This window comes from Sinohyriopsis cumingii, chromosome 15 (assembly GCF_028554795.1).
Source record: "Sinohyriopsis cumingii isolate HCF-2022 chromosome 15, ASM2855479v2, whole genome shotgun sequence".
Classification (NCBI taxonomy): domain Eukaryota; kingdom Metazoa; phylum Mollusca; class Bivalvia; order Unionida; family Unionidae; genus Sinohyriopsis; species Sinohyriopsis cumingii.
Window position 1 is genome coordinate 91,493,281 of NC_142975.1, and position 23,633 is coordinate 91,516,913.

Sequence of the window (23,633 nt, forward strand, 5' to 3'; positions counted from 1 at the left end):
TTTACTGGAGTGGATTATTTGTGGATTACTGGAGTTTATTAATGGGTACCAATTTTACACCAACGTTTTTACAAGTGGGATATAAATTTGTAAGAGATATATGGTAAAGACTCTAAATCCTAGAATATTTTTAACATATTTTGAACTTCTTCATTAAAGAAAAACAACATACAGATGAATTGCAACGGTAATTTATAAATTTAGCAGTGTTTTGACCTATAAGTTCACTGTATATGAAACTTCCTGCTTGTAATAATGTTTACACTGTAACAATCATTTTTCATATAGGACTTTGAGTGTGTGTTATGTACTGTAAGTAAAAACTTAAATTTAAACGTAGAGTGCAATTTTAATATATTTTCACAAAGACTTCATCTCTGAGGGATCTTGTACAACAAAACCAGATAGCACTTTATGAGTTAATATTCGTACACCCTCACTAAAAGATCCGGCACTAAGCGTATGTGTCATGATCCTGACTCCAAAGTGGGGTAGAACCATATTATTGTAATTTATAACCACGCATAGCAAGTTAACATTATTTGTGAAAATCAGCCTTAACAGCTGAAGTTTTGCATGTTCTTTAATTTAGTTTGACAGTGGGAGATGGTGAATCACCTCATTAGTTCCATACCTATGGAAAGGGAGATAACTCTACGTGTTGATGATCTGGACATATATATTGCACCACTTTGTCAGTGTGTGCGTACTGTGAGGAGCTTGAAACGTACAAAATTAAGCCGAAACAATTATTTTTCACCTATTAAGCACACAGTGCACGGATTACATTATATATTACAAATCAATGCAGTACATGGGATGTTAACCGGAAGTAAGCAGGGAAAAAGAATTATACATTTTTCATTTAATTATAGTTGTAATTTTCCATTCACGTTGCATATATTGTCAAAATAAATATTAGTTTCATGAAAATTGATACTCTTCATTTATTTTATGCATATATATAAACAATTAATTGAGTTTTTCCTGCTATTGAGAAATTATGCTTTCAAATTGTTATATAGTTTACTAGAATGTATGTTCTAAGGATATAATATACGTTCGTGAATATTATATTTCCAGGCCTCCTGATGAAATCGATGTCAAGAAATTTGTGATGATAAAGGAAGCATATGAGGTACGTCGATGAAAGTAAATTCATATTAAGTCAGACTATAGCACTGTTTTCTATAATTTCCTTGTCAACTAAAATCAACAAGCGTACTGAAGTCTCACTCAAGTAGACAATAGCCGATTTAAGGTTTGCGGAAAAGATGAATATTTATTCGAAATTAAATACAATCAAAACTCGAGTGCCGATGATAATGATGTGTGCTTGAATTTCTTGAATAGGAAGGTACAGGTAAGGAGATTTGCAATCCATGTTGTTGTTTTTGTTTCTCTCTGAAATACCCTACTTTATGACCTGGTTAAGACAATTGGGCTCCACGGTTTCTTTTTTTATGGGATGAATCCTGATAAATTATTAAATATTTGACGTGACATGAGTTCCCATGGCAATGATATGTGTTTGAGTTTCTTGAGTGAAAAGGAAAAGGTTAGGATATTTGCTGAGTTTTTAATGTCTAGACTCTCGCACTTGCCAGGTACGCTCTTTTTCCATTTGATTTGAATGAGAAAATATATAATAAACCTTCCAATAATTCCTAGAATGGGCTGGTTTCCTGTGTCCTTTAACAACAGTGAAATAGTGTGCATAGACTTTTCTTGTGATCTAGATTATAAGAGCGCCAAAACGCCGTAGCTACCATGATTTCGGGCTACCAAACGTTTCTCGCACCAACTGTAGAGTGTCATCGACAGACAAGTATTCGTTCACTTTCCACCGATTCTCCGCACTACAGATACCCAGTATGCTTTCATCCCAACGGAAATGCCAAAAACCCAAGACAAGATACATCAACAAACAAACAACAACGGTCCAAAATTACTCCTACTATACAACAAATAGCTGAAGCAAGGTATCACCAAAATAGGAAGCAACCAAACAAAGCACATCGCATAAACGTATTTCCTAAAAGCACCTACGCTATATGGTACTTTCAACAGAATGGGTCTCCATGCTTGGACTGCGGTAGCACTAGATATGCTCCAAAAAAACGCGTACGAGGGCAGTCTAGTACCAGATATCTCCACCGTTGACCATTTGGATTGGCAGGAGGTTCGAACACATTTGCAGCCACTCTCCGGTCTTCCAGTTTTTACAAACTATGTATACATATTTGGATACCAAAGTCAGCGTGCTTTGTACAACCAGAGATGGCGGGTCTGCCGAAGCAACTGTAGCCAATATCCTGTGCTGACAACAATCATTAGGTACGGCAAAGTCCAACACAACGTATGTATTTTGTACACAGTTGTTCTCGGTAGTACGTCCAAGACAGTAGAATCGACAATAGCAAAAATCGAAACAGATACAGATGTTCGGGCAGCAAGGAAGTCGCAAAACAATACACTTGCCACCTCTCTATGTGTAGCAAAGTTCGATGCATCCGAAATCACTAAGGAAGAACTGTATATGCGTATGGGAGTTTTCGACAGACGACTTTTTGTTCATGGAAAGGGCCTATACTAGACCGACTATACACGCGAATTTTTCTGATTGTCACAATGGCCTATGTCTTGTAGAATACCTAGTGCCTCAACGGGAATGGGTTTGGATAAAAGGGCCAGATAACGGCAACCACTCCCTCTCGTATCTACATCAGACCATCGAATGCTACATAGTAAGATACGAGGTCTACAACAAAGTCGTTTCCAACTTCGAGAATTGTTTGGTGGACAACATGTGGACTACGCAAACTGTCCGAACGTGCACTTGCAAATAACTTTTCTGTACCAGGACTTATAAGCCTAAGAATACACTCGTATCGAATTCTCTTTGCATGCCTGTACGCAAGATGTCGAACTCAATTCGCGTACCGCAGAAACAGTCGAGGAGGAAGTATTACCATTGTTTCTTCCGCAAGGAGTAACTGTCTGTTGTACAACTCCCATCGTGACAGTCGAAAGCGCTGGACCGTTGCATGGTTCTGACCCAATCGTACAATATACATAGCCTGGTGTGCACATACAAAAACATGTCGTTGTCTGTGATATAAACGAATGTTAAACGCGACAGCAAGTAGGAGCCGGCCGTGATAAGGGCGATGTCGAAGTCTAAATTCCGATGCTGCTCTTTCTATCGAGCAGACATACATTGGAGGTATATCGCTGAAACTGCTAAGGAGCTATATTAGAGAACCAACATCAAAAACAATGTTGCGGTATAGGAGTCGGTGTATTCGTTAGAAGAACTGTCCACAGACCGAAAGATCTCGCTGCTATCCATACTGGATTCGGACTATAATTTGTTGGATATTGTAAGAACTGGACCGTTGGAACGAAACGAGACAGTGAAATATTTTCAAAGTCCCAGCTTCGACTGAAAATTCAGGTAGAGGACATGAAACAGAATTTAAAAAATCCCCGAATGTGCTCTCAAGATGGTCAGATAAAGAGACAGATAAAAAAGTGAAACATTTTCCAATCATCAAACAGGTTCGGCTGCAGCCCCAATATATCATGATGTGCGAGAAGAAGTATAACCCAGTCTGGTACCACAGAGGGTCTGGAAATAGTTTGCGTATGGGTAGGACACAACCATAGGTCGTCGATTTCCTATCGAGAGACCGCGACCGTTCTAGAAGAACGAGGGTAAGGAAAGATTCTGGAACAAGATATGTGTTCTAGAAAATATATGCAGGTTTTTCGAAGAAGCGTAACAATCCCTCGATAAAGCGATACAACGTTTGGGCTAGAAAGACAGTATCGCATAAACTTTGGGAGCCCAAATGCATATGGTCTAAGAACACCAAACATGAGCTCTAGCAAGATTGTCGACGTCGAAGAAGGGGAATATATCTGATACACATATGCGAAGACTATGTTCCATGGCCGATTTAGCACCATCCTATTTCTGCAGCCATGCATAGGCGGCAGGGAGAGAACAAGGACCAAAGGATTCCGGTGTATGGATTCTACTTTCCCGAGCGCATGATGAAACGTCTAGGCGACCATGGTGTGTGAACATCTATCCGATCCAAACTAGGTACGGAGCACATTACAGCCATAAAAAAAGAAAGATCGGACCATGAGAATATCGCTTTTGTGACAACAAAATAGGAAAGGTATGTCAAGAGATGTGCACAGATCTGATAAAGCAGAGCCACACACATATATAATATATACATTATCTAAGCGCTTCGGCCAGCTCAAATACGAAACGCGTCATGCATGCCCAGCGATACCACAAAGTTGTTGCTCAGCAGGTAGTGGTTGCTGCGTGCATGTGCGAAGTTCTACTGGAAGTTTTTCAAAAATCTCCGAGACACCTGTCTGTGGTTTGCATAAAACGAAAATGGTCTGGTGCACAAGAGGATTGTTGACTAGGGTCGAAACGGATGCATAGCAGATTCGCAAAAACTTTCCCCCAGAATTATATGAAATTAGATCTCAATACATTTAGCGGTGGTATGGTTGTCTCCACAGGATTTCTCGAAACCGAAGATGCAATTAATGATGGAAACAAAGACTTTACCAAGTCGCTCGATTTTCTGAATAGGATATCAACTTGGGGCCTAGCTATATCTAGCTGTAGCAAACCTACACGCCTGGCCAGACTTCCCAGACCAACACAGCTCAAACTTTTGAGGCGAAACCACACACAGCATAAAAGCGGTTGCCAAACAGCACGAAATCGGGAAAGCACGTGTGCAAAAGATTTTGACCACCCAGCAGGCATATCCAGGGACGATTTTGACGAGGTACTGATAGCTGAAGTCGAAGCTTCCATGCAGGCCACCAGAGAGCTGTTCACCAGGCTAGCAAACACAGCCACGCCCTCGCAGACCTAGTGTGCGGAAATAGCTGCGCAGTTGCATCTAGGATATGCAAAATATACTACAATACTTTCATACACTAGCACCTAACCATCACACAACGCCTCCTTCAATCCCAACAAGTGTATGTGAAAGTTGCTGGAGGCATTAGAATAAAGACCACAACGTCAGATGACCATGATTGAGGGGGACGACCTCGTAGCCATGGCCCGTACAAAGTGGAAACATGACCTAGAGACCGACCAGCACCGGCCCGCACGAGACGCCATATCTACTTTGTAGAAATGTCCACTTGTTCCGCGCGCACATACTTTTCTACGTACCTACTCCTCACAGCTCACAGAAAAGCTCGACACACCATATAGTCTACGACAACCAACCGGCAGCAGATTGCGGTAACTTCTTCTAAGAGCTCTTTGGACCTTCTTGAATATGTAACCAAAACATGCAATGGAAACCCTTACAAAACATTTTGGATTATGGCAAATGTTTCCCTTGATGTCATGGGGAAATATTCATCCCCTATGATGATTTTATTATATGTAGCACTCATCGTTCGGTCCAAGATTAAATAACGTGCAAGAGTCTATCATCATTCATTGTAACCCCATGGAGTTATAAACAGGTAACCGTGAGTTTCAAGTGCCTGATGAACTCTTGATCTTTTTCTGACCGGATCATGTACTTGTGACCGATATATTCTGTGAACATTATTAAACGGATGCCTGACAAGGACCCAGTGTTTCATAGATATAACCTTTCCCTGGAGGACGCTCTAGCCTTCATGCAGTCCATGGAATAGATGTAGAATGCCAAAGCATTGGGGTGGGGTCTTAGTGATACCATACAGCAGATGACCCAATCAGAAGAGGTTCTTACACTGGTTAACAAACTTGGCCATAATGTAAGTTATAACAAAATGCAGCACGATAGGACCACACGCGTAGCTTATGACGATGTTAATAGATTCATTACAATATAAGCGCCGTGATATTGTGAACATATTGCTATATCGAACCAAACAGGAACATGGCGGGAAAGCAGATGCATTTGTTACATGGAATCCTTTCCCCAAAAGCTCATTATGGACATTAAAAAAAGTTTTGATTAATAAAGCATAAGTGTGCACCCTATCATGATGGAACACACATCACAGTACAAAGAAATGATAGCCAACGATGCCTATAAAATTGCAAGACTTGGACATACAGTTTTGTTTAGTTTGTTGCTTTACAGCACAGCAACACAAATAGTTTATTAAGCGCCGAGGCAATTGGAATGATGTATCTTACACAACAAATTAAAAACCAGACTACCTACCTAAAAATTGACATGGATGTTCCTGCTATGTGCCCAAGACGTATATTCTAACTAGATATTCAAGATATCTATTTCAGGCTAAAGTTTTGATAATCATGGTAATTGCAACAATGAAGCTTTAGGGTTTTTTTATTATTATGAACATTGAACAAAGAAGAAAATAGCAGAAATAGTAGTCAAATTAGATTATTTTAAAAGGCTTTTTAGCCATCTAGGAAACATTTAGCAGTTAATGGCTATTTTGAATAACGCTAAAGATCCTAACCACATGTGTGTGAGGCGAGTTTCAGAAATGCCTCTGTCTCTACAGACCTTTTTAAAGTTTTGCTAAAATCTGATTCGAAATAAAATCTTTTAATCCAAGAATATACGTACAGTCATTACATATTTCTGAAGAGTATCTTTTTGACACTTACTTTGCATAAGTAATGTAAAGGTTTGATAGCTTACTTATTATCAGCCTACAAGTGTATTGTTTCCGTACACATGTATCATCATGATTCACTTGTATTATTATAGTACACATATGTAATGATGCTACGCTTGCATCATAATGGCACACATGTATTATCATGGTACACATGTTTCACGGTACATCTTTATTATCATGGTACACATGTATCATCGTTGTACGCAGGTATCATCATGCTTCACGAGTATTATTAAAGCATATATGATTCATCATGCTACATGTGTATTGTTATGATACATATATGTTTTTTAGTGCTACGCATGCATTATTATGAGACGCATGCATTGTCGTACTACAAATGCATCATAAATGTACACATGTATTAGTATGGTACACGTACCATCATGATACACATTTATTATTGAACACATGTATCAGTATGATACACATATGTCATAATGCTACACATTTTTTTTGTACATATTTGTCTGTATGGTACACATGTATCGTTATGCTAAACATGTATTATGTTCCACATGTATCATCACATTACACTTGTATCTTATGATACACTTGTATCATCATGCTACACATTTATTATGGTCATTATGTATTATCATGGTACACATGTATCATCATTTCTGTCAGTCGACCGTTCTGGTGGTAGAGCGTCCGCCTCGGATGCGGAGGTAGCGGGTTCGAACCCGGCTGAGTCATACCAAAGACATGAAAATGATACTAGCAGCTGCCTTGCTCCGCGGTCAGTTTAAAGAGGTTAGTATTACGACTGGTTGACCTGGTATCAGGATAATGTGACTGGATGTGATTTGATGCTACATGTCTGCGGTATGATGCCCTAGTGCTAGACATTACTGTAAACTGCCACACTATATACATCGTAGCGATATGACTGTAAAAGTGTTAAAGCTATGTTAGAAATCCTAATCACACACACATACACATTTCTGTCAGTATACAACCTGTTATTACAGACGTTTCTAACATGAATCACAAGATATCTACATTCTGTCTTTATGCTATAATTTGATCAGATTAATATATGCAACATATCAACAGTTTTGGAGATACATACTAGGCAACCTTTCGGTTCATGTAAATGTTTCTCGCTCCACTACTTTTGTGATATTGTTTGTAATATCCAACTTTAACAAGTATGTACTATAATTTTAAGGGTTGGATGAGAGGGGAATACATTAGACCTTTCTTATATGCAATTCCAAATTTTGCAAGTTGTCTCCAAAGTTGTCCTCTCTGAACCTGATAGTAAACATAATTATATAAACTAAATTCATACATCACCAATTCTTTAAGTTGTCACCTTGGATCATATTAGTAGAATAATAAAATCCATTTAGTCACATCAGTTATTTAAGTTATCCCCTATGTTATCTGCCAGATCCTCATGGTCAACAAAATCCATACTTTCTCCATTTCTTTAAGCTGTTACTTTGGATCATGTTAGCAAACATTAGTAGGTGCACCAAATAAATACAGTCATCGAGTTCTTTAAGTTATTCCCTACGTTTTTTCCCCCAGATCCTGTTGGTTGCTGGATGATTCAAAATCCTTACAATCACACTAATTCTTTAAGATGTCCGCTTCGGTGTCCCCTCAGATTCTGTTAGTGAACCTTTTAAGTTGAATAAGATACACAGTCACACCAGTCCCTAAGTTGTCCTGTAAGTTATCCCCTGGAATACTGACAATGAACATTTCTAGATACAATCCCACTTCTGCTTGGAATTGTCCACAAAGTTCTCTCAGACCCTGACAGCAAACATTGCTGTATGGATCCAATCTATACGCCTACACATGCTTTACGTTATCCTCTAAGTTGTTACTGCAGCTCCTGACTGCGAATATTTTAGTCTCGCCAGTGCTTTAAATGTTTAAACTGTGCCATACGTTGTTGCATCAGACTGTGAATATTGATAGACGAATCGAATCCATGCAGTCACGCAATGATTTAAGATGTCCCCTCAGATCCTGATAGTACACGTTACTAGATGAATCAGATATATACAGTCATACCAATGATTTAAGTTGTCTCTTTAGATCCTGATAGTTAATATTGCTAGACAAATCAAGAACACACATTCATGTCAATAAGTATTGGACAGAATGGGATTAAATCAGTCGTTTCAATACAATTTACATCTTGCAGACTTTGAAAGATCCAAAGAAGAAGCGAAAGTATGATCAGTGGAGATGCACCTTTGCCACAGGAAGACAACCGAGTCAGTCACATGAAACACTTACTGGGTTTCTCCGTCCACTTAAAGTCTTTGAGCGATTCTTTGCCAATGAACTTATATTCAGCGAAAGTGACTTGTACTTGTCCTTTTATGAGAAGGGGAATATACTTGCCATGTACTCCATTTCACTCAGGTAAGTAGTATACATATTTTTTAGTCATTGTCGTCTTGCCTGTTATCTTTCTTTGTGAAATTAGTTCTTAACACTGTCAAAAGTGGGACAATTGAGAAGGAAAACAAAACACACAAATATCCTTATCTTTTTCCTGTTTTGTCGGGTAATTCAAACACATATCATTATCACAAGCACATAAGGCACATACATTATGGATTTATGTATTTCAGCAGCAAATTTTCAAAATGCAGCATTATATACTTTGATATTTTTTTTGTAGAGTCAGACTACAACATGGTTCCTACCATTTTAGTGTCCACAAAATAACCTTATCTACATTAGTTTAGCGGACAAGGAAATTGTAGAAGACTGTGTTTCAACTACGACTTATTCAAAAAATATATCCAGCACTACAGACTTTGACATATATTTTGAGTCAGACGACATTACATTTTTCTATAATTTTCTGCACGGCTAAAAAAAAGTCCACTGTTCATGACATTTTTGTATACGTGAAATTTATATAAATGTATTCTATCGTCTGACTATTCAGTCATTGATTTACATTAATTATATGCTGAAAAACTGAATGTTTATTGCAAAGTAATGAACCCATTATCAGCCTCATGTAGCCATTCCCTTGTAGAATGCAGTTTTAGACATTGCAGTCTGTTATTATTTTTTCCTCTTCATAAGATTTCAAAATGACAACTGTCACGAGTCTTTGATCATAAAATAAGTAACAGAAAAGGTTGAAAGACAACAAGCTTTGTAAAGTTAAACAAACAATGTATTTCCTTAGAATTCAAAGCCAAGATAAGAAAAAGGAACTTACGGAATTGCAAATTAAATCCCAATATAATCCAAGAATTAGTTCAGACACAAGTCCGATTAATTTAAAGTCCTGAGTAATATTTAGTACAAGTCCCGAAGAAATCCAAAAACTGAAGGTGATGACATGTTTGCTATAGCTTCTAGTACGTTGATGTGCCAACAGTCTTTGTTGAATTAGAGTAATACAATTCCAGGTTTGAATACAGTATAAATTCCAGTGTATGTCTTTATCCAAGAATCAAAGAATTTTATCAGAGAACTTTTGTATTTCCAGAAAAAATAATCACTTGAATTCAATAATTTGAACAAAAATGATTCCAGCCCAAAACTACCGGTCATAATATATAATATGCAACTTGAAAGTCCTAGATGTTGAACAAAAAATGACCAAATCCTCACAAATGCAATATATATAGTTCTCTACTTGACCTAAGGTAGGATTTTTTTTTATAAAAACATTACCTAATGGAAAATAACCTTCTAGAATTATCTAATGTTTACAAAAATAACCTGGTTTTGTATAATTCACTTAGGAAATTCCGAAACGTTGACCTAAATAAACATATTTACTTTTTTATCAATAATAATCCTGATATTAAGATCAAATGGTTTGTGGAAATCGAACATCGTTTCATATGGAGCAGTGACAAAACTATTTTCAAGACAGCGTCATGATATCCATAATGGATGTACACATGGCAGCATGTTCATTTGGGACCAACTAGGTGTCATGACCATCTATTTGACTGGAGTAGACATAACATTAAGCGCATACACAGAGAGAATAATTTAGCTATGCATTACTTGTTTACACTGAATTATAAAAAGTCAACTTGGGTCAACTTGGTTCAAGCAGAAGTGAACTCATATTTGGACAAGGCCAAGTCCAACATACAATGTTACATTACAATAGCATGTAATACAAAAATTTAAAATAAAACTAACAAACAATTAGATTAAATATACATAATACGATTCTTTAATTTTGCTAAATATAGTTTTCTCTATCGGTTTCCTCGTAAAAACAAAATGTGTGGTTTCAGAAAAATGAGGATCTGGAGCGAATTAATGAAAGTCCCGATCATGTTTAAAGTGCCTACAGGGTTTTCTGATTTTTACTTTATTCCCTTTAGCTGTGTAAATTGAATATTGTGCTAGAAATCCATAGCCTTGGATCAATACAATACAACTAGATAAAGAGCTTAGCACAACATATATACATTTACAGGTTTGAATTACCGAAACGTCTGTGTCAAATACACGTGAATTTAGAATACGATATGAATATATTTTGTTTCTCTCATTCTGTGATGCATCACAGAATACTCGTGAAAAGTCCCTTTTGATGCGAAATCAAATGATAACTCTGCTAATTAGCTGCCTTGCTTGACTAAAGTAAACAAACTTACAGAAGTGTAAGTGAAGAGCTAATCACTCGAATAATCAGTTATGCAAAGGAAGCCGTTCAAAAGTAGACGTTTCGTTTTGTTAACAGAAGGCATATGTTCACTTATGCAAGATTTGCAGCTCATTTGCTTAATACTTGTCAATATAATACAACTGAATGTCGATCCTTGTTACAGACTTTCATGTCTTGGATATTTAATCTTTTTAAATATTCTAAAGCTATCTCTTCCTTTAGGTGTTCTGTCGTTCCGCCTCAATTCGTCATTAATCCTTGAGCACAAGTTTGCTTTTACTACTTCGCCTAAACTATTTATAGAATTGCAACGAAACTCTACACATACATTTTCCCATGATTTAGTTGGCCTTAAACGAAAATTGTGCCTCAGGGATATCTAGCATATCTGCCACAACAGTCAACTTAAAGATTTTGTTTTAGCCACTCCTGCTGAATGGATGGACAGATCATCATGAAAGTATACAAAGGGTCTTCTTCTGATGTCTAATTGGTTCTAAACGAACACGGTACTGATGTTATGTCTACTATAACCACCACAGCAACCAACTTGAATTTTGTTATCGATGATTGTTCTTCAAGAAAGGACATATCAACTTGTGGTTTTTAACTAACTAATATTATCATACCTAGTGGGTCCTAAGTTCAAATGGTACTACTCTAGCCCCCAATATGGCCGCCTCAGCAGTCTTACTGAAAATCGTATTATTGCAGCTCTACCTGAACAGAAAGTAATATTAACGTTGAAGTTTCACACAAAAATTTCTTATGATATCCAGTTGATTGTAAACGAAAATGGCACTACTATGGCCATCACACAACAGGCATCTTGCAAATATTGTATTGCTACTCCTCATGAACATATGATTGTATGAACGTGATGTTTCCACTGAAATACTTTATTAGGACGTCTAATTCGTTCAGCATAACACAGTGGTGCCAGTCATACATCCATTATGGCTGCCACATTGGCGATTGTCAAAATCTTTAGTTTGTAATCGCTTACTTCTCATGAATGAATGTTACTATCAGATTAATGATTTCACTGAAATACCTCTTATGATGTCTAGTTGATTCTAAATGAAAATGGGTCCTTGGTGGCCGATGTATCTATGGTGCTCGCCTTTACAGATAACTGGCATTTCACCTTTGCTTCCATTTGATAATAAAGCATACTAGTATCTTCCCTTGGATCAGAGGTTCTTCCCGGAGTTTATCAGAGTCTTCCTCCACCAAAATATGTAGCCTATCATGTGGTGACCAATGACAAAAGCCGAAATGAAAATGATGCCAATCTGATGTACAACATGGCAAATAAAGTTACCATCTTGAAACAAAATTTATTTCTCACTGTTTCTCCCGAATAAAATGTCATAATGACATGGTGTTTTCACCAAAAGACTTCTTAACACAACTAGTTAGTCGATAATGACAATGATCTCTTGGATCGAGGGTTCTTCCCGGAGCTTTATCAGAATCTTCCTCCACCAAAACATGTAGCCTGTCATGTGGTGACCAATGATATTAAACCGTTTGATCGAAAGACATCAGGTGATGCCTATTTTCTCCTAAATGCGAATGGTACTAATATAACATCCAATTCATCCACCTTAGCCGCTTATTTGGAAATTTTCTTCTCGCAGAAAAATATCATGGATAGTTTCAATACTCAAACAAGTAACAAGAAGCCATCATCATACATTGAAATTGAATAAATTGAATTTCTGGAAGTTACTTTTGCCCAGTACAGATCAGTCCCTCCAAGGGATTCTTGTTTTTATAGTTTTGTACTAACAGGTATGTAGTGATAGTAAACGTGTTTACAAAAGCAAATTTCGTATTAAGTTCCACAACGATTTTGAATCAAGTAGATTTCTAAATATCCCTTCACTAAAATGGTGACATTTTATGGAAAGGTCACTGTTTAATTGATACTTGTCTTGTCTTTTTCCTCAGGGAATATGAATCCATTATTCTCCCCAACAGCCACAGGAAACCCTGTGTTATTTTTGCATTTACTGATTGTTGTTGGGGATGCAACGTAATGGAAACATACCTACAGGACCTCAAGAATTTTGGTAAGATTTGCTTTCAAAAAGATTGTAGTTATACAATTTTTATCCATGAGTTTACCATGCTGGCTAGAGATCACTTAGTTTGGCAATAAAAATATTTGGTTTACTTAGACCCCATCAGTCGGGTATTAAAATATTGCTTCATGGAACAAATCAATACAATTCTGTTTTTATGTAAATTTAAGTGATACTGCAGTTGTACTAATCTGCAAAAGACTTTATACATATCGTGTAATAGAATTCGCAAGCTTCAAGAGTACCTGAATCTGGTAAAATATAATGTTCAATTCTTACCATTATAAAAGATGGAACATTAATAACAAATATTAAGAAATACCTAACCAAAATATATTTTAAACATTTGTTTACAAATATTGTCACAAACATACAATACTGGCGCCTGTATACACACAATGTTCGTTTGTTTTTCTGCTGTTACGAACTGATAACATTTAGTTTATTGTGTCACAAATTGCGATTGTAACTAAAAGGCTACTTGTTACAAACTCTTAGTAAAATGTGAAAGTATATACTTATAATAGAGTTAATTCTAGATTTAAAAAAAAAACATACTATGCAGGCTGTATTATACGGTAGTATAGTATAATTAAGATTTAATTTTGCAATATGTCCACTAGAATTTTGTGATCTGTTTATATTGTGACGGTTTGTAAATTTGATTTAAGGACTTTGTGTTGCCACCTTCAATGTAGAAAAAGCGGGTGATCTGAGGGGTTACTTTGGTATCGACACCGTTCCTACCCTAATTGCTGTCAGAGCTAGAAGTGCCTACTACTTCAATGGGAATGTTACCACACAGTCTCTCCAAAACTTCACCAGGACTCTCTTCTCATTCTTTCCATTTCCCAAGGTAATGATTCTCCATTTGGTAAGTTGAGTTTCTCATTGCGACAAGTACAGTTAAATGTTCCTAGAATTAATTTTCCTCATTCCATATTATTTAGAGGAAAAGGTATTCTGTTAGAAGTCTCTTTTAACCAGACTTCTCACGCGGTGAGATCTCTGGCATAGCCATGAGAGTCTGGCTGAATGAGATTAACTGTTTCTGATGTAAAATACACTTGTTAGTGCCATTCTGTATGTCGTTCTTCTGTCCGATATCTACAAATTTCTTTTACAGTCGATTAATTTTGAATAGCTTTACTCAGTTATTATGGTTCTATGTTCGCTTTTGATGCATGTCTTTGCATCACGTATGTTGATTTTGCTCAATACATTTTGTAAGACTCATTGGAGGAAACAAACATTTCTTAAGGAGTCTCAAATACCTAAATCCATGTCCAGCTTGATTTTTGTCACTTGCCAACATTTGATAGCTTCACATAAAAGTCAGTCTTTTCATCAAGCATTTTTATTTAACTTTTGACAGACATCATAGAGTGAACTTTGCTAGTTCAGAGACGATATGTTGTTAGCCTTACTCGTCTGGGCCACACAAAATAATTTGTTGGGCAAATGAATTTCATGTAACTTGCCAAAACTGCTATATCAAGTAATGAACATGAAGTCAAGATCTGAGACCATTTTGATTTGTATATTCGTTGCTAATTTGAACCCCGAAATTATTATTGTCACTACCTGTAATTGTCACATGAAACCAGTTTTCTGTATGATCTTTACCTACCGTTGGCTTTGTACAGTAAGTTTTCAAAAAGCACAGTAAAAGTTAGCACTGGTGTTACAAACATCGTATACTAGTTGGCAAAGTTCTGCTCAGAACTAAGAATAAGTAGCATTCGTGTGTCAACTTGTTCCATACGGCAGTTGATACACACTATATCGTATTGGAATTTGATATTTGGACCCCAATTTAGAATGACACATATTCAATGTTGAAAATTTTTATTCAGAAAATGTTAATGGTTTCACACCTAGTTGACATAAAGGCTTCTCGCTGCGTATAAACCAATGTTCTTTCATGTATTCTATTTTGATGTTAGTTCCCATCATCTGTGATCGTATCTATCCATCGGGTTTGTTTGTAGTTTGAAATGCAACCTAATTATTGATTGCTTTTAGTTTAGAACTGTCTTGGATAAAGAGTGGATTTTCTTCAGGTGTATAAACTGTGATTTCGTTTTGAAAGAAATTCGTAATAAAGGCGCAGTAGCTACTGAATAAAGATTTAGCACATTATACAACCACTGTTGAAAACATTTCTTACAGTGATGTAGACAACAACTTTAAAGAGACGGCTTTTTGTAGAATATGGTAAAATTTGATTCCATATCTGATAAGCTTACTGCTGCAGCAGACCCAAATTTAATAGTTGTAATAAAACATATATCATTATTTCCTTGTCCACCTCTTCCAGGCTGTAAGTACTTGTTTCCAAACTCACAATTTCGTCATCAAACCCTGTTAGGTAAAAAGTTCAAAAACATCTGGAACAAAAATAAAACAGAAAACAAACACTCCCACCATAAAAAACATCTAGAACAAGAATAAAACAGAAAACAAACACTTCCATCATAAGTGTAAGTTTATCAATTTATACCAGTTTTGAGACCCCTTGCCTCAATCAGAACTGGCAAAGTCAGCGAGGCGATAGTGACAGGTAACTTATTACTGCCATTAAAATATTGTTTTTGGGAGGAGGTAAAACTAATTTTCATTATCTAAAGGTTGTCTGTCACTGTTGTAAAAGTCCCTCCTTCCGCCCCGCTCACTTAGTTTTCAAACTTTGTACGTATTTGTTCATGTTGAACACGTATACAGCAGCGAAATTTTACCATTTGCTGAAAGAGTCAACACATATGTACCAGCAGGTGAATCTCTATTCACTTGGCTATGAAAACGTCACCATTCTCTAACTTGATGGCTGGTCAATTCCTTATTTCGATGTATAGCAGCTGTCATACGGACTTTTTTAAAAATCTGACACGTTTGGCTGATATGTTATCAATGTCATGCAGATGCTTATACTGAATATCACATGTGTCTTTCTGAGAGTGTAGGTACATTCTAATGTTTGCAACTCTATCTACAACCTCGCTGGCATTGGGTACAATGACGGGTACTGAGTCACTGTCGTCTCCGCACTTCCTATTTCTGGAACATCGGTTGATTCCTGACTATCATTAACTTCATACAAAGTCTCTTTACATGCTGATATAGCAGATGGGATATAGTCACTACCGGGATTAACACATTCTCAAAATCCATCATCCTTATTGCCAAACCCAAGTGGGCTTTGATGATGCTATTCAGAAGTTTTATTTGCTTTTGTTAACACTTGATGCCTATAATATAAATATTTATGTTGTCATCCATGTGCGCTTGTTCCATGATAGCCAGTGAGTAATGACTTAACATTGTTTCAGTAATACGGATTTTTAAATTTGCCGATGACCAAATGTTTAACTTTATCATAGTCGTCGATTTTTCCACAAGCGACAGCTGTAAGTCTGTTTTTACATTCGATTTATATCACCGTAGCATCTCCATCTTTCCATCTGTTGTGTTTGCATTTGAAACTTTTGAAATATAACAAATGTGTTTTATCAGCATTGCAAACATTTATCGGTTCCTACAATTTCATTTGTTCTGGTAGAAATTGTACGCATATCTGCTCTTCAGATCGTTGTATGTCTTTCGTTCGATCTATGATTCCAAATCATCTAATTTGAAATTTATGTTGCAAGCGCAGCGGCTTTCATTTGAAAGATCGATCTGTTTACTGGAACAATTTCCTGTATTGTTGCTCTAAACCAAGTTTGAAGACTCATCAATGACTTAGCAATTAATACAGGATTAAATCCATTCTCAGGGTAGACGCATCTCACCAGAAAATGTTACATGCAACTTGTAGCTCTGCTTTTTTTTAGGCCAGAACAGCTTATGAGGCTTCTTGTCGCCTGTCATAAATCATTCGGTATCTGTTAATATCCCTTAACTACTTGGCAGTTTGCACTGAAACTTTACATACACATTGATCCCAATTTTTACATAGCCGTAAATAATCTGGTGTTGATCTGACGTCCAACAGTGCCAGACAACAGACATCATCTTATTATTGCTAGTGTAATGATTGTTCGGTTAGCATGGTGTTTACTTTGAAGACTTCCTTTTTTGTTGAGTTGGTGTTGAATACAAAGTGTACTGATAAGACATCAAATATGGCTGTTACAGTGGCTGTCCTATAAATACTATTGTTATTCTTATGTGGAAAGTCATATCAGTATTGGGTAATCACCAGAAGATATCTAGCTGGTCCTTCACGAAAATGGGGTGTGAATCTGACCCCACATATAATAATATGCAATGTTACAGTCGTGTCATTAGTATCAATGTCAAGATTAAGTTACATGAAAGTCATGTTAAAGCAAACTAAACTCAGTGCTTTAATTCTTGCCATCTCTGTAACGAAACCTATAACCATTTTAAGTGGTTTGGATGTCAGTCGTTTTCACCCCAGTATTTATTCAGCATATTATTCCTAGAAACAGTCCGGTTTTGGGGTTGTTATCAAGTCTGCAAATAAACTCACGCACACAAACAAACACACATTTAGAAATAATTGCAAACAATCCAATCTCACATTTGGTCCAGATGGTTTATAATGTGCCACACGCAGTCCCACGGAAATTATAAATGCTTGAGATCTTTGAGTATGTTTAGTTCTTGATGTCCTCAGAATAAAATAACCAGAGCCCATTTTACCTTAACGATTTTGAGAAAATCCTAAACATGCTGTTACTGCTATCAGAGGTCTTTATGCAAATCCATTTCATAATAAGCAAAGACCGAATTCTGCTGCAAATACTTGGTCATCAAAACATTTAAGCAAATCTTTCCAAATTTTACTCTTGAGTGCGAGTTTAAAGTTTTGTGTATTTTCCTTAGGTAACAGATGGGACTTACCAGGGTTTCTTGGATAGTTTTGAAGACAATCGTGTAAAGGTCATCTTCTTTGGCCTAAAACAAGACCCATGGCCCCGAATTTTGGCCTTTTTCTTATTCTATCAAGAGAACATTGCCTTTGCTTATGTCTACATTGAGGACCCTGAGGCAAGGATGTTAATAGAGAAGTACAATGTCAACAAAAACTGGGAAACCCTACTGGTATTCGACGAGGAGACTAATGTTCCAATAGTTATTAGTGTACGTATATAGTTATTTGTGTAATGAATACGCAATATATATATATATATATATATATATATATATATATATATATATATATATATATATATATATATATGAAAACACAAAACAATTTGCATTTCCTTATGGATTCACAGCAATACCTGTCTTTATATGTTTTGAACCTTCTGGCATTGAAATTCCGACAGCATCTCATTCGCTTAATAGTTATTATAAGTTACTGCATTAGTATGGGAAAATATGAACGGTTTGTTTAGGATGGATATACTGCACGACCTAGGATGTGCAGTATACATATCTGACATAAACGAGTTCTGCTTTATAATGGAAACAATTACCATACCTATGTTATGTCATGTCCAGTGTTATATCAGTAGTGTTACATTTAGATGTGTGATGGGATTTATGTCCATTCCTGTGTTATATCAGGTACCATGTCATGATATTATGCCTTAGAGTGAAATCCATGTGTATATTCTTAGTATGTCAAGGACTGTATTATGCTCAGTTGATTTAAGAAGGGATTCATGGTCATAACAATATTATATTAGATAATGAGTTGCGTCGTATTGGGATTCAAAACTATACCTTTGGTATGTCAGGTACTGTGTAATGCTGGGGTGGATTATGTCATCGATTACCTTATATATCTTACTTAATTTACCATGTTATAATAGCGTATATTAAAATGGAATAAATGGGCAACATGTCCTGTATCAGGTACTGGTTTCCTGAGGTGGTTATAACGAGGGACGGATGTACTTACGCTTTAACAAAGCCAATTGAGAGGTGCAGGTAGTATACATTATAGACCATGCTGGAATTTCACTAGTTCCATGTTGAATTCTAGAAGCTGTATTTCTTTTCCATCGCAGATGCAACAGTTTCCCCGGAGTAAAATAGATGACGTACTGGAGAGAAACAAATACCTCAAGCTGCCTCGCCTGTCCTCCCAGAGGCACTTTGATGAACTCTGTCCGCATGAGAACACAGTCAATAACAGAACGTAAGCTTTCACTATACTTTGAATTAATTTATTAGTAAGGGTTTCAAACTGACTTGTTTTGAAATAAATAACACACTGGTTGGTACTGAACTGTTTGCATATAGCTCTGACGGAGAATGCGGTCCTTTGTTTCAAAGATTCTTTTGTGAATTTTTAAATTCGTGGTTTGTAGAAACTCTGAAAATATTGGAAATTTCGTATCCATACATACTGAATTCTAATCATGCAATATTCATAATGTTGTTATTTATTATGTTTTCCTTGTAAAGTGAAATGTAAATGAAGTGGAGGAGAATATGTGAAATTGAATTAGTGTAGGTGTTAACTATCATAAGTTTCTTTTGTATTCCACGTACAAGTCATTCACACAGTTTCTAAAGTTATTTGAAATAAAAAGTAAAGACGCCTGATAAGGCCGGATCGAACCCGCAACCCATGGATAAGTCCAACACTTTACCAACTCAGTTGCTCTTGCTGTATCCAATAATAAAGATACTGTACCCTATGCAGAATGTTACCGTATGGAAAAAAATTTCTATTTCTGTCAAATTAACCTAGAACTTTGATCTTTTCACATCAAAATCAATTGGCTTCTTTCTTGGTCCGAGTGCAAACCATTCACAAGGTTGTTCCAGGTATTTCATCTTGGACATAAATTTAAAGCAAACAAAATTATTTATTCCAATTTTAACGTCTGTCTAATGGCTTTAGTCTTTCAATTGTGTTCAGTTATAATTTGGGAGGATTTATAATTTAAAATTATTTATTGGAATTACAAAGTGCTTATTGATTGCTGAACTAAATCACTATTTTGTGATTATTGTAAATTCATTCAAGGATATTCTGGATAATACCATTCTGATACATCGAGAGTGTTAGTACATCAACTCATTAACTGTTACTAGTATTAAAACATGAAAGAGTGGAATTCATCCCGTACTCTCCATACCTTTGGACTTGTGATATAACTGTTAAGGTTGTTGTGGAAAGCGAAACCAACAAGTTGAGTAAAATTGAACAATTAATTCATTTTCCTTTCATTTAAAAGTGAAAGTTTAAACGGTACCTACAGTATTGTGTAGGTACCGTTTAAACTTTCACTTTTAAATGAAAGGAAAATGAATTAATTGTTCAATTTTACTAAACTTGTTGGTTTCGCTTTCTGATCTTAATTAGCTTAAGGCCTTAGAATCGCAACATTATAAAAAATTTCATGTTTTACAAAATGAATCTTGTCATAATAAAAGGTATGAGATACTGAAATTGAAACAATATCATGCTAAGTAAGGTATGGAATGGACAATATGACAGCTGTCAGCTGTTGACCGCTTTGGTGGCCTAGTGGTTAGAGCGTCTGCGGGAGGTCGCGGGTTCGAACCTCGGCCGAGTCATAAAAATGACTTAAAATGGTACTAGCAGCTGCCTCGCTATTCGCTCAGCATTAGGAGGATAATAATAGGACTGGTCGGCCTGGTGGCATGATAATGTGACTGGGTGAGACATGATGCTAGGTATATGCCAAAATAAAATACATTGGGTTACAAATGTCGGAAGTTACGCGTATAAGCAAAATATGCTTCTTTTTTGTAAAAATGCAATCTGCGCCAAATCTAAATTTTTAAAACTTATTCATATTATGTCATTCCTCTTCGCACACTTTAAAATAAAATATAAATCATGCAAAACAGTATATAAAACACAACATTTCCTGTATACTGTTCATCGCCGCTGCTTTTAGCTGTAAGTTCTTATGCATGTATGCATGTATGTGTCGACCTCTCCGGGTGGCCTAGTGGTTAGAGCGTCCGCCTCGGATGCGGGAGGTCGCGGGTTCGAACCTCGGCCGAATCATACCAAAGACTTAAAGAGGGTACTAGCAGCTGCCTGACTCGGCGCTTAACATTAAGAGGTTACTTTTAGGACTGATATGCTTTGTTTACGGCGGCACATGATGTTACGTATCTGCTTGATGTCCCTGTGCTGGACGTCAGTATGAACTGCCACAATGCAGACATCGTGGAGATATGAGTGAAAAATTGTTAAAGCGACGTTACAAATCAAAGTCACACACACAGTTCTGTACTATCTTTTGTGAACACATTTCACAAGTGGCTTACAGACGTCTTTGAAAAAACTTAACAAATGGCTTGAAGGATTGCCACGAGAATTTACAAGGAGCCGCAGAGGCTCCATGATAAGTTTGCTGGTTTCATAAGCGACATAGTGTTGGTTCATATCGTACCATATCTGTCTGCCTATCTGCAATATGTCAAAACAACTCTCAGACGATTCATGTTGTTTCAGCCAATGTTGGTACCAGCCAAACAAGTTGCATAGTGGTGATGAATTATGTTAGAAATAGCCATAGGTTTAAGGAAATACAAGTTTTATTAAAACATTTTCTTTCAATAATCCATGGTTAATGTAAGCATTGAAAACTTATATAAACTATTAACCACTAATGACTCTGTTAAAGCAGAATCGAAGGAATATCTTAATTTATCCCTCTTGTACGTAACAACGAGATATAATGATAGCAGTCTATGTGCTTGTTTGTATGTCATTCATACTTACAAAGGATGCATCTATCGTTACATATCTCTGTAAGTACACATTTACGTTTCTGAAAGACAACTGGCAACCATTATTGGTGTTTCATTTAACCTTGATAAACATATTATTTTGAAATGTTTTACTGTCCTCATTAATTATATTTTATGTTACCATGGATGCAAAGTGTTGCAAAAGTAGCATACAAATTTGAGAATGATAAACCTTTTGGTAGTTTCAAAGAAGTTCTTTCATGAGAGGGGGGATATAACAGCTATAGCTAAGGTTTATTATACTGGAACTTATGGAGGGATTGTTATCTTCCGTGCATCGGTCAGTTCATCCATGACATAGCTTGTTATTGGTTCTCCCACACCATTTGCAGGATAATAAGTAGTTGGTTTTACAAAGGTTAATTTAAGTGTGCATTTAAATTGTCATCTGAACCATTTTGGATGAAATTCCTTTAAAAAAATATGTAAAGGGGGATGAATTATTTAGGAATTCATGTTGTCACAATGTATGGAGGATAAAATTGACAGTTGGATTTATGTGTCATTGGTGTATATATGCAGGAATGTTCCACTTTCTCCTTTGTCCGTTTCTGTAAACATTTCACACAGGTTGTAGATGGGTATTTTGGAGACTGAATTTATCATCTCTTTTTTCTGCAACACCATTTAGAGGATTTTGTTGTATCTTTGCTGTTTCGATGTGTGGTTGGTACATAATAAGGATCTTCATTAAACTCAGGCATATTTTGCTATAAATTCCTTGAAAAATTAAATTGCAAGACAAGCAGTATTTTTTGGAATTCACTTGTCATACCTTTTCTACACCACTAAGATGATTAAATTGAAATTGTTTTGCAATATATCTGGTTGATGTAGGTGTGCATTAGGAGTTTTCGTCTTTCGTCCTTACCCACGTTTGGGGGAATGTCTTGAAAAAGTTTAAGCAAAGTGGAGTTTTGAGGTTTTGTAATTTTGTGTCCTGAAGAACATTCATGATTTTATTTTAAACCTAGTAGACAAAACAAATGCTAGGTGCTAATGTGATATAACGTGGTACAGTTTACGAATTGAGGAGAAATGTTTTTCTTGTTTGGATTATAATTAAAATATCTGTTATATCGTTTAACGGATTTGACTGGAACTTTAAAGGCCATATGCGTGGTAAACCATGATGTGCAATACGTTTTTCTTTTCTCCTCATCTCTTATTGTAAACTACGTGACGGGAAAACACGTAGAACATGCCTGAAATGAGTGGATAGGCATGACGGTGACTGTACGTATGACGGTGAATGTATGCATGACGGTGACAGTATGCTTAAAGGTGACTGTACGTATGGCGGTGACTGTATGTATGATGGTGACTGTATGCATGAAGGTGACTGTACGTATGAAGATGGCTGTATGTGTGACCATGACTATATGAATGACGGTGATTGTATGCATGACGATGACTGTACTTATGACGGTGACTGTATGCATAAGGTGACTGTATGCATAAGGTGACAGTATACATGACGGTGACTGTACTTATGACGGTGACTATAGGTATGACAGTGACTTTATGCATGACGGTGACTGTAC

General features: G+C 36.4%; 1 protein-coding gene across 2 annotated transcripts in view; it reads left to right on the forward strand.

Annotated features, from left to right (window-relative positions):
- The window catches only part of LOC149782294 (dnaJ homolog subfamily C member 16-like), a 106,987-nt gene that overhangs the window by 41,163 nt on the left and 42,191 nt on the right, over window positions 1-23,633 (forward strand). The window contains exons 2-8 of one of the 2 annotated variants that reach the window (XM_089933683.1): window positions 1,084-1,138; window positions 7,282-7,407; window positions 8,819-9,042; window positions 13,235-13,356; window positions 14,040-14,224; window positions 18,220-18,477; window positions 19,356-19,486. In XM_089933683.1, coding sequence (XP_089789809.1) covers window positions 7,360-7,407; window positions 8,819-9,042; window positions 13,235-13,356; window positions 14,040-14,224; window positions 18,220-18,477; window positions 19,356-19,486 — 968 coding nt within the window. In that variant the 5' untranslated portion in view covers window positions 1,084-1,138; window positions 7,282-7,359. The remainder of the gene's footprint in view (window positions 1-1,083; window positions 1,139-7,281; window positions 7,408-8,818; window positions 9,043-13,234; window positions 13,357-14,039; window positions 14,225-18,219; window positions 18,478-19,355; window positions 19,487-23,633) is intronic. The other variant, XM_089933682.1, reaches the window with a different exon arrangement.